Here is a 12,256-nt window from a genome sequence, read left to right as displayed (position 1 = left end):
ATAATATCGCGATATGAAGTCCACGATATGATATTTGTTGCGGTATTTAAAAAAAATAAAGACAAATGAACTCGGAAAAAAAATTAACATTTTGTACATTTTAAAGTTATTCTATCTAATGCACTTTGAGAGTTCAAAATTAAGAGCTGCAACCCATGTTCTTAACTAAGAAGACTTAAGTCAGAAAAAAAAGTCAGTGAATTGACTTGAATTTTAAAGGGGACTCAACCCTCTTTTTATTTGTGATATACTGTCTCAGTCTAAATTACATTCACACTGGTGTTTTAGGAACAATACCACCAACATCAAAACCAAACACAACACCACCAACACCAAACACCACAACACCACCATCAAACACAACACCACCAACACAACACCCAACAACACCAAACACACCAACACCAAACACAACAACAAACACAGCAACACCACCACCAACCTATTGTTAGGGATGCTCTGATTGATCGGCTACCGATCACTATCGGCCGATAATCGCTTTGGGATGATTGATCGGCGGTCTCTAAAAAGGCAGATCTCATAAAACGATCTCAAGCTGATGACGCTGCTGTGAGAGGTTTGGCACGACATGCAGCGGCACCGTCTCAGTCTCTGTCCGGTGCGGGTGAAATAATTATAATGCTGAAGGTGAGGTACAATTCATATTTCTTCATTAAATAACTTAAAGTAATTTGAAAACTTTCTGTGAGACCTAATTTCACAAACGGTGTGAATGAATCACTGCGCGCGCTCTTTCTCGCTCAAAATGCGCAAATGGCTTCAAATCACATCACGTCTGTCTATAAGCGAGCTGCACGCTGCACAGTCGACACCGGAATTGTCACTTGCACAATCGAGGCAGTGTCGCATCATCACTAAAGTTTATAAATTGCATTTCTTTTTATTCCTTGCCAGTGTTTAACCATTCAGCGTTCGTGCGGTCTCCTGGAGACAGAGTGCTCATGCACACTCGCAGCGCACACACAACGCCACACATTACTCCGTTTGCAGCGTGTATGTGGTGCGTCTTTTTTCCGCGCTCATGTTAACGGATTAAAGCGTGCACACGGTTGCGGTCCGGCAGTGCGTTCAGGAGCGGTGCAGCTGCAGAGATCGTTTCCACACCGAGTTTAACAATGAGAGCCGCATTGTTTGCAGTAAATATGAACATGGATTGACACGAAAATGTAGTAATTACACCATAAATGCATATAATTAAACTCTACTGTATTTCACAGTCAACATGGGATTTTTGGCTGGGTTTAAAGGAAAAGAGCACTTTTAGATAAACAAGGCAATAATAGATGGCACTCGTGGAGTTTAAATGTTTTGCCACTTGCTTGAGCAACTTAATATATAAATCTAGAAGTAAATGCAAAAGTAAAAAGCATTGAATGTGTTTATATTTATTGTGTTTAAACACGTCTATGAAAGATTGTATCACTGTACTGTGTAAAAAAAGAAGCATTTTAAGTAGCAATGTTTGGATTTGAAATCAGAATAATGCATAAATGTTGTGTTTGTATTAAACAGCCCTGGATCAGCAGCAGACTCCTGTGTGAAAGCTGCTTCTGAACCACACATGGACTGCATACACACTGCAAACGGAGTAAGTGTGAACCTCATACAGCTCACGAAATCAGGCTTGTGCTGTGTGTAAGCTATTGTGCAACAATTGCACGATTCTCAAAACAAAAATGTGGTGCATTTAGGTGAGATAAATATATATTTTTGAAAAATGTCTAAAAAAAACGCCCTCCTCCACCCCTCACGAGAGTCACCTAAGAGGGGAATTCGTTTTCAAAAATGAAATTCAAACCCTGAATAAACATCTAAAAATCTTGATTGGATCATCACTATAAATAATTCTACATCATAAAAAGGCATTAAAAATATCGGTATCGGCAGATACTGCTTTCTGTGATCGGCCTCAAATCCTGATCGGAGCACCCCTACATATTGTAAAACAATTGCACTGTAAAATAAAAGAAAATTAATATTTCATAGGTATATTATTTTTGCTTTACACTACGGTAGGGAAATTACAATACTTCTTTCCTAATTTCTACACACTACAGATATTTTGAATTTGGACTGCATTTAAACCGCTGGCTGTCAGCAATTCATACTACACTTTATGCTTTTATTTTGACTGAAAACTCCAGCTTCAGTGAAAACATACTTACAAAAACACAAACACGTCTCACTACAAATCTAGTGAAACGCTGTAATCATCTGCCACGAAAATACAGCATAACTGGTGTCTGTTGAGTTTCCAAACGCGCGCTAAACTCACAGCACGTGAAATAGAGTTGACTGCATTAATTCAGTGTGAACGAGTCGTTCTGAGACGCAGAAAACACCGGATCACGAGCTGATCGTCTGAACGAAGTGTGCGCGTCGCTTTGAAACACGCAGCGAAAACAGACTCGATGAAGAGATTAAGCACATTGTGCTTTCAGTTTTAGTTCGTTTGACAGATACAGTACTGTGCCAAAGCATAATGGCCCAAAACACAACTTTAAAGACCTTTTATGTCTTTTAGAATAAGAAGTTTAAATAGATTTTAAAAACTAGACTTTTAGGAAGACCTATCGTTTCATATCGTCATGTGACCACGATAATATCGTTACATCCCTAGAGGACTGTCATGTACATGTGAACAGAGATGAACCACACTGAAAAGCGTCTCACCATCTGGTCTCTCTTGAGCTGCTCGCTCTCGTCTGTGAGCCGCTGTAGAGTCTCCAGGAGCTGATCTCGCTCCTCGGTCACGGCGCTCATCTCCTGCAGGTCTCCGGTTCTTTCAGACGACACACGGTCTCTCTCGGCATACACGGACTCGAGCTCTGACCTCAACTGGACCATCTGGATGAAGGGAACACTTCATTAAAACACGGAAGCCAGAGAGGATAACAGGTTTTTTTTAACATTTCAAAAAGTGAAACTTTCATATATTCTAGATTCATTACATTTCAAAAGTTGTTTGTGTTTTAATTTTGATGATTAGAGCTTACAGCTCATGAAAAATCCAGTATCTCAATATTAGAATATTTACATTTGAGTTTCATTAAATGACCATCCCTACAGTATAAGTTCCGGGTATCTCTTGTTCTTTGAAAACACAATAATGGGGAAGCCTGCTGACTTGGCAATGGTCCAGAAGACGATCATCGAATACATGAAAGTTCCACTTTTTGAAATGAGTAAAAAAAAAGAACTTTTCACGATATTCTAATTTGAGATGCACCTGTACATACATATTTAACAGCAGGCGGCTGATTGAAAATGCAAATTCATTCTCTGCCAACAGGAGGCGCTTTTGAGCGCAGAAATAGCAGTTTCCCCGTTAACAGCTGTAATTAAACAAGCACTGCATTCACAAATGCTACTTTATCAGGCAAGACGAAATGAAAATGACATTGAAAAGAACCGACCGTCTTCAGAAAAGCTTCAAAGATACATTCATATAAAAACACCCGCGCTGCATTCAGATTTTGAAACGTGCAGTGCTCAGTTTATTCAACGAAGTCAAAGCCTTTTGGAAAATCTATTTGTGGCAGTCAATTATAATATTGTGGCGAGCAGCGACAAATAAATCAGTGTATAGGAAACACTGAGCTATACTTCCACACGTGTAATAGCTGGATATTTTAAAATGTGACCCTAGAGCACAAAACCAGTCTTAAGTGCCACTTTTTTGAAATTGAGATTTATACATCATCTGAAAGCTGAATAAATAAGCTTTCCATTGATGTATGGTTTGTTAGGATAGGACAATATTTGGCTGAGATACAACTATTTGAAAATCTGGAATCTGAGGGTGCAAAAAAATCTAAATATTGAGAAAATCATCTTTAAAGTTGATCAAATTAAGTTCTTAGCAATGCATATTACTAATCAAACATTAAGTTTTGATATATTTACGGTAGGAAATGTACAAAATATCTTCATGGAACATGATCTTTACTTAATATCCTAATGATTTTTGGCATAAAAGAAACATGTATCATTGTGACCCATACAATGTATTGTTGACTATTGCTACAAATATACCCCAGCGACTTAACACTGCTTTTGTGCTGCAGGCTCACATATGATTATTTGCAGTGCTGGACTTCCATTGTAAGTATAATGTGACTATCACATCCTACCACAGAAAATAGATTTACAAAGGCTGAGCGCAGCCCAGAACACTCTTTTAAATCAATGTGTTTTTTACCGTCTGCTGCTCCGTCCTCAGCTGCTCCACCTCGTCTCTGAGGCTCTGTCGGAGCTGGTCTCGCTCCTCCGTCAGAGAGCTGATGCTGGCCTTCATCTGCTCCATCATCTCGGTGTCACGGAGTGTGTTCATGGAGCGTTCAGACAGCAGACGCTCTCGCTCACAGCACACATTCTCCAACTCCTCTCTCAGCTGCTTTATCTGTGGAGGTCAAACAGCAGAAACAGTTTGTATTTCCTGACTCGCAGTCAATGAATTCAACAAGTAGTTGGATAATCATTGTTGTTTCCAGAATTGTGACTCTTGCTTAAATAACAGCCCTTATCAATCCCTGACATGACCTACCTTCGACTGCATGCAGTCCTTCGACTGCATGAGCGCTCGCTGAGACTCCAGTTCTTGTACAGTATTCTGAAGATTTTTCACCTTCTCAAGAGCTCCTCTCAGCTCCTCTTGATTTTCAATCATCTGCATTTGGGGAAAGAAAAGGGCTATTCTGAAGTCACAAATGCAAGCTAAAAAAAAAAATAATAATTTCCATGACCCTCATTACATCAGAAACATGCCAATAGTGTCCAGTGTACATAGTTCAACTTATAAAAAACCAGTTCAAAAGTTTGAGATCAGTAATATATATATATATATATTTTTAAAGAAATTAACACTTTTATTCATCAAGGTCGCATTGCATTGATCAAAAGTGCCATTAAAGACATGTATAATGTTACAAAAGATTTCCATTTAAAATAAACGCTGTTCTTTTGAACTTTGTTCATCTGTGAATCAGTTTCCACAAAAATATTGTGCAGCACGACTGTTTTCAACATTGATAATAATCAGAAATGTTTCTTGAGCAGCAAATCAGCATATTAGAATGATTTCTGAAGATCATGTGACACTGAAGACTGGAGTAATGATGCTGAAAATACAGCTGCGCATCACAGAAATAAATTACAGTTTAACAGATTCACATAGAAACAGCTATTTTAAATTGCAATAATATTTAAAAATTTTTTACTGTATTTTTGATCAAATAAATTCAGCTTTGATCACAGAAATAAACTACATTGTAACATACTTACAGAAAACACTTGCTTTAGATTTTTCACATTTCTCACTTTTTTGATCAAATAAATGCAGCCTTGGTGAGCAGAAAGGACTTCTTTCAAACACATTAAAATATCTTACTGACCCCAAACTTTTGGTAGTGTTTATCATTTTTAAAAGATGAAATAAAAGAATACCAAAAACAGCATGTGCTCATGTCATTCCCATCTCACCATTTCGACATTCTCCTGTAGATCAGATTTTAACTGGTTCTTCTCCTGACTCACAGCGTCCAGCTCCTCTTTAAGCTGCTGCATCTGTGAGAGAATGCACTACATAAAAACCATGATCATCAATATCACACATGCTCCAAATCAAGAAGAGCGTGTGAAGGTCTCCGATTACCTGCTGGAGGAGTTCATCATGCTGTGTGACTGTGTGTGAGCCGCTGCGTTCCTGCTGGACCTGCATGAGCTGAGAAAACACTTGAAGAGTTCATTTGCAAAAAACCGATAACTTCATTATTTATTTTTTCAGAAATCACTTTTTTTATTTTTTTATTGCGCATTCCAAGTAATATCAATCAAACTGCAGCTGGGTTGTTTTAAGTAATAATAACAACTTAAACAAATACAGGTAATTTACTAATTTAAAGTTCATTGAAAGCATGTTTTTTTTTTTATACATATTAAAAGTTTGTTTTATAGCAAAAGCAGATAACTCCACATTTCATGTTTTAGAGTTTAAAGAAACACTGGTTTAATCTTTGTAATCTCCTCAGATGATAATGTAGACGCCTGACAAACTTTGTTGTTGTTGTGATCATAAACCGTACGGATGTGATTACACGCAGCTTTTCCCTCACCGTTGTAACACGCTGCTTTTGCAAGCTTCCCTGAAAACCTTTCAGCTTTTATTTTCCTTTTTCGGCCTGAAGATGATATCACAGGTTCATCAAGTTCGTCGAAACGATCCTCGATTGCTTTTAGTCAGCTTTGACGAGACTCCTCTCAGCTAGCACGTCTTTTCAGAGTGAAAGTAGCCTCGTCACCTGACCTGAATACAGCGCGCTGATTCGCTAGAATGGATTTATCGGCTTCTGTTCACAAACAACAAGGCGCTTGTCGGCTTCTGCAGTGAAACGTGAACTCACGATGCCTTGAAAATGGACAAAACCAGCTTTATTGACAAAACGTGTATAGGGTTCAGATCGCGCTATATGTGGAGAATAATGCAGTTTTTTAAAGTGGCGTTTATCGGTTTTTGCAAATGAGCTCTTCACGTCCAATAAAAGACACTCAGCTCAGTTTATCATTTATATACTAATATAAAACTCAGCATTTACCATCCCATTAGTGTCTTCAAGGTCCCTCTTGAGCTGGTCTCTCTGGTCTCTCAGGCCCTGCAGAATCTCCTGGAGCTGCTCTCGCTCTTCAGTTATTGAGCTGATGGTGCGTCGCAGGTTCTCCGTCTCATCCGGGTCGCTCTGAACTTCCCTCACCTTCTCAGACAGAAGCACATCTCTCTCGGCGCGGACAGACTCCAGCTCTGCGCTCAACTGCAGCGACTGACAGTAAAAACAGTGTTGAATCACTGGTAAAGCTGGTGGTTAGTGGGACTGCGTGTAGTGTGAGGTGTGAACGCACCTTCTGTGTGGCCTCCTCTAATGATGCGAGACGTGTGCAGCTCTCCTGCGTGACGCGCTGGAGATCCGTCTGGAGGTTCTGGAGACGTTCTGATGTCTCTGTGAGCTGCTGGGTCAGTTCTGCTTCCTTCAGCTGAGCCTCAACCAGATCGCTCTCCATCTTCAGAAGCTGATCCTGAGCTTCTTTCAGTCTCTGATGAGCTTCACTCAAACTGGACTGAGCAGATCTCAAAGCGTCTCTCTCCTCTCCAACAGAACGCAGCTCTTCTGACAGACCGCACACCTGAGAAACAGCAAATGAAGAGCTCATTTGAAAAAAACGATAAACGCCACTTTAAAAAAAAACTGCATTATTCTCCACATATAGCGCGATCTGAACCCTAAACACGTTTTGTCAAAAAAGCTGGTTTTGTCCATTTTCAAGGCATCGTGAGTTCACGTTTCACTGCAGAAGCTGACAAGCGCTCTTGTTGTTTGTGAACAGAAGCCGATAAATCCATTTCAGCGAATCAGCGCGCTGTATTCGCTGACTAAAAGCAATCGAGGATCATTTCGACGAACTTGATGAACCTGTGATATCTTCTTCAGTTGTTATTATTACTTAATCAAAACAACCCAACTGCAGTTTGATTGATATTACTTGGAATGCGCAATAAAAAAAAAAACGTGATTTCTGAAAAAATAAATATTTTGCAAATGAACTCTTCAAGTATATTAATAGGGCTTATGACCGGCGTCACATGCAGCTAGTTTCAGATCTCCAGCTGATGTCCCACCTGTTGAGATGTCTCTTGAAGGTTCAAGTTCAGCTGGTTTCTCTGCTCTAATAAAGTCTCAAGCTCTTCCTTTAGTGTCTGGATCTGCAGAATACAAGTTCAAATTGTTGCTCTTGGTTCATTATTTTATTAGATCAGTTTGTGTTTAATCAGCCTGCTATGAATGTCCAGGGGCTGTTTCATAAAACAAAAGCCAGGTTTATTTCAGTTAGTCTGACTTATTGTCAGTTGATTTGGTTCAAAATAAGTCAGAATAACTGAAATAAGCCTGACTTTTGTTTTATGAAACAGCCCCCAGGTCACAGTTCACCCAAGCACACAAAAACAAATAACCATCACAAATCTTCACTCATATTTTCATGCTTATACAACGCAAAAACAAATTAAACTGTTTAAATTAAGCATTTTTTACATTTCGGTCAAAGACAAAAAAGGGTTGAAGCATAAAAACAATAAATGTAATACTGCTTTAAATTGTTGTTTTTTTAGTACGTTGAAAAAAATCGTTTAATTTAATTGCAATTTTGTTTTTCTGAGCAAAAAATAAATATCATACATTTTCCCCTGATTTTCAGAAGAGAGCCACTAAAATGTCATTCAGTGTAACGATCTTGTCAGGCATATTTACAACAAACATCAATTTATGACATATTAAACGACTAATTACTTTCACTCCAAATACTAATTAGTCGTAATTTTACATTTTTTAAATGTGCCACTATCCTAGGTTTTGCCCATTTGTCAGTAAGAATTTTTTACTCATTTAAAACACAATCAAATGTAATATGCTCTCTTATTCTTTTATATATTTTAACATGTACACGTCAGAATAAGCATGTTTGAATTTTTACATAAATATTGTGTCACACTGAATGACAATGTAACATTATTTCAACCAAATTGTAACATTGTATCCTCCAAAAACTTATCTGAAACCTTAAAAGTAGACGCTTTAGTTACATTTAATGTGCTTTCTATGGACATAAAATCACTTTTGTTCATTTCTTTTGATGCGGACATCTTAACGTCTTTGACCCATTTACATTTTTTAAATATTTGTGCTGTACTAAAACATGCAAATTTCTTCCGGAGTATTAAAGTCACCAGTACCTAATGAGAATCAGTGACGATGAGAATAAAAAAATAAGAAAAAAGGATACATGACGGTAAAATACAGTGAAATAAATTATTCCTGTGGTTTTGTTTGAAGCTTGACCTGTCTGAATGAGTTTAGAGTGATGATTACTCTTCTCACCATCTCATGTTTCTCTTCCAGATGCGTTTTCATCTGAATATTGTCCCTCTCCAGCTGCTGTAGTCTCTCCTGAAGCTGACCGCTCTCTTCTGTTAAAGATGTGACGTCTGACTGCTCACAATGATCCGATCTCTTCTCACCAACAACAGCACTGAGCTCTTCTGTTAACTGCTTTATCTGCAAATAAACAACACTTTAACTCCTTCCCCGCCAAAGACGAGTTTTTACGGCTTTCCGTGTTTTCACTGTTATACACTCGGGGGCGCTATTACACATCTTCTGAACGAGTACAAAACCTCGCGAACAAAAACACACGTGAACAGGACGGAGAAACGAGCCATCTCTTATGTAAACAGATGCTTATGAAAAATAAATAAATGAAAACTGCATAATGTTTCGGAGTGAAATGTGGATCCAGGACGTGATGTCTGTGCAAGCTTTGGAGGTGTTGATGGAAGCGATTTACTGGATTTATGCTTTGATAATCGTACTGAATATTACTCAGATGTAGTATTTGATAATGTGATTTTGCTCAAAATTATGCATTTTTATGAAACCTACCTATATTCAAGTGTTGATAAAGAATGCTTTAAGATAGAATAAAACTGATTTCTTTTTGTTTAAAAGTAGAGGCTCTGATCTTTATTTTGATGTATTGCATATTCAAATATTCATACAGCAAACCATCAAATTTTAGTGAAAATCATCAAAATCGCTGGCGGGGAAAGAGTTAATACGGAGCATTTAAATAACTGAAAGCAGGTGTGTGTGGATACATCTACTACTATCATCTATGGTATGGTAGAACTATATGATGCATGTCAAACAGCTCAGCCACCTGATCTCGTAGTTTGTCCAGCTGTCCATCTTCACAGCTCTTCTGTTGGTCGACCGTCTGAACTCTCTGTGACTCCGTGCGGTGTAGCTTTCCCTGAAGTTCCTTCACCTTCTCCTGAGCATCTCTCAGCTCTGCTTGAGTCTCTATCATCTGCAGTGAATAAAACAAAGGGTTAAAAAAAAGTCTGACGTCGATTGAGATCATCATGGTGCAGGAATGAGCGCTCACCATCTCCACATTCTCCTCCATGTCCCTCTTGAGCTGGTCTCTCAGGCCCTGCAGAATCTCCTGGAGCTGCTCTCGCTCTTCAGTTATTGAGCTGATGGTGCGTCGCAGGTTCTCCGTCTCATCCGGGTCGCTCTGAACTTCCCTCACCTTCTCAGACAGAAGCACATCTCTCTCGGCGCGGACAGACTCCAGCTCTGCGCTCAACTGCAGCGACTGACAGTAAAAACAGTGTTGAATCACTGGTAAAGCTGGTGGTTAGTGGGACTGCGTGTAGTGTGAGGTGTGAACGCACCTTCTGTGTGGCCTCCTCTAATGATGCGAGACGTGTGCAGCTCTCCTGCGTGACGCGCTGGAGATCCGTCTGGAGGTTCTGGAGACGTTCTGATGTCTCTGTGAGCTGCTGGGTCAGTTCTGCTTCCTTCAGCTGAGCCTCAACCAGATCGCTCTCCATCTTCAGAAGCTGATCCTGAGCTTCTTTCAGTCTCTGATGAGCTTCACTCAAACTGGACTGAGCGGATCTCAAAGCGTCTCTCTCCTCTCCAACAGAACGCAGCTCTTCTGACAAACCGCACACCTGAGAAACCATAATGGATGAGATTTAGCCATGCAGACACAAAAACAAAGAAAGCTAGCAAAGACGATGTGACGCAGTTCCTCTAACCTGTCTCTGTAATTCATCCGCTTTAACAGAAAGAGTCTCGAACTCCTCCATCTTACTCTGCAGACGTCGCTCCCTCTCGTGACTCTGATCAAGCTCCTTACGCAAGTCACACACCGTTTTCTCCAACACGAGATTATCGGACAGATCTGTGAAGAGGAAACATCAATTTGATATATTACATAAGATTACAATAACTGAAACACTTCTGGCAACCAGCTGATTAAATCTTAGCTCCTCAGAAACAGTTGTGGTTGCTACAAAGTGGTTGCCGAGCAACACACAAACGTAAACAAAGGTGTATGTTACTTTGTAGAGTCATTTACAACAGCTTCGAACGCGGCTCAGCCAATCAGAATCAAGCACCAGAACTATCCGCTTTATAAGCCTAAATTAAACCCGTTCATCACAAAACGAGCGTCTTTTCAGAAGACTTGGATTAAGCAGCTCGATTCATATACATTACTTTTACAATGTCTTTACGTGCATTTTAAAGCTTGAAAATTAATCTCTCTTTCAGTTAATGGACAAAAAATGAGAATCTTTATAAAAAAAACAAAACATCTTTGTTCTAAAGATTAACAAAAGTCGGAACGACATTAAAAATTAAAGAATTAAGAATTTTCATTTGCGAGGAAACTATCTGGTTCAGTTCGCCTGAAACGTCAGCATTTCAAACATTTAATGATCGTCGTGATTTGTTCACAATTCAACCAGAAGCATGACTTTAGAGAGCATATGCAGTCATGGATCATGAAGTCCCTTCTGTACGTTCACCTACTTTTTGGCACTTTTCCATCCAGCACAGCGGTCAGTTTGGTGTTCTCATCGAAGGCGCCCATCAGTTCTTTTTGAAGATCCGTTTGCATCTTCTTGAAGCGAGACTTCTCTTGTTCTAGCTTGTCCTGAATCATCTTCACCTCAGCTTCCATCTTCTCATGGTCTGTAGTCAGGTTTGCCTGAGTGAAACACAGAGTCACGTAAATGACACGCACAGCCTGATCTCTCCCTCATCTCTCCTCTACTCACGTCTCTCTCTTTTAGTGAGATGTTCTCGCTCCGCAGGAAGGCCCATTCTCTCTTGGTCTCCAAACTGAGACACTCGGCATCATCAAGAGAGCGCCGTAGACGTGTCACTTCCTGGACAAGATTCTTGTCACTCTGCAGAACACAATAGAGCACAAACAATCTGTAGCCACAGGAGAGCAGAGTTACTTTTTCCTAGAAAGCATGATAATTTAACTAAATATCTGCATGTGTGACCCTGGAGCACAAAACCAATCATAAGGGTCAATTTTTTGAAATTGAGATATGTATCATCTGAAAGCTGAATAAATAATCTTTCCATTGATGCATGGTTTGTTATGATAGGACAATATTTGAAAATCTGGAATCTGAGGGTGCAAAAAAATCTAAATATTGAGAAAATCATCTTTAAAGTTGTTCAAATAACGTTCTTAGCAATGCATATTACTAATCAAAAATTAAGTTTTAATATATTTACAGTAGGAAATTTACAAAATATCTTCATGGAACACGATCTTACTTAATATCCTAATGATTTTTGGCATAAAAGAAAAATCGATA

The 12,256-nt window shown here is 39.2% G+C and overlaps 1 protein-coding gene across 9 annotated transcripts in view; it reads right to left on the bottom strand.

Moving 5' to 3' along the window:
* Window positions 1-12,256, bottom strand: part of LOC107751066 (centromere-associated protein E-like) — a 42,771-nt gene that overhangs the window by 15,890 nt on the left and 14,625 nt on the right. For 4 of the 9 annotated variants that reach the window (XM_016566644.1, XM_016566651.1, XM_016566645.1 and 1 more), the window contains exons 21-36: window positions 11,699-11,830; window positions 11,451-11,628; window positions 10,673-10,818; window positions 10,304-10,585; window positions 10,012-10,224; window positions 9,784-9,933; window positions 8,946-9,122; window positions 7,691-7,774; window positions 6,916-7,197; window positions 6,615-6,836; window positions 5,675-5,743; window positions 5,503-5,601; window positions 4,583-4,690; window positions 4,506-4,515; window positions 4,223-4,431; window positions 2,695-2,868 (exon numbers count right to left, since the gene is read on the bottom strand). In XM_016566644.1, the coding sequence (XP_016422130.1) occupies window positions 2,695-2,868; window positions 4,223-4,431; window positions 4,506-4,515; window positions 4,583-4,690; window positions 5,503-5,601; window positions 5,675-5,743; window positions 6,615-6,836; window positions 6,916-7,197; window positions 7,691-7,774; window positions 8,946-9,122; window positions 9,784-9,933; window positions 10,012-10,224; window positions 10,304-10,585; window positions 10,673-10,818; window positions 11,451-11,628; window positions 11,699-11,830 (2,535 nt within the window). Of the gene's footprint in view, window positions 1-2,694; window positions 2,869-4,222; window positions 4,432-4,505; window positions 4,516-4,567; window positions 4,691-5,502; window positions 5,602-5,674; window positions 5,744-6,614; window positions 6,837-6,915; window positions 7,198-7,690; window positions 7,775-8,945; window positions 9,123-9,783; window positions 9,934-10,011; window positions 10,225-10,303; window positions 10,586-10,672; window positions 10,819-11,450; window positions 11,629-11,698; window positions 11,831-12,256 lie in introns of all 9 variants that reach the window. The other 5 variants (XM_016566647.1, XM_016566646.1, XM_016566648.1 and 2 more) reach the window with 5 other exon arrangements.

The sequence above is a fragment of the Sinocyclocheilus rhinocerous genome, unplaced genomic scaffold (genome assembly GCF_001515625.1).
Source record: "Sinocyclocheilus rhinocerous isolate Xijiao unplaced genomic scaffold, SAMN03320098_v1.1 scaffold632, whole genome shotgun sequence".
NCBI classification, from domain to species: domain Eukaryota; kingdom Metazoa; phylum Chordata; class Actinopteri; order Cypriniformes; family Cyprinidae; genus Sinocyclocheilus; species Sinocyclocheilus rhinocerous.
Note: the sequence above shows the minus strand (reverse complement) of the source record. Positions and strands in the feature narration are given on the sequence as shown.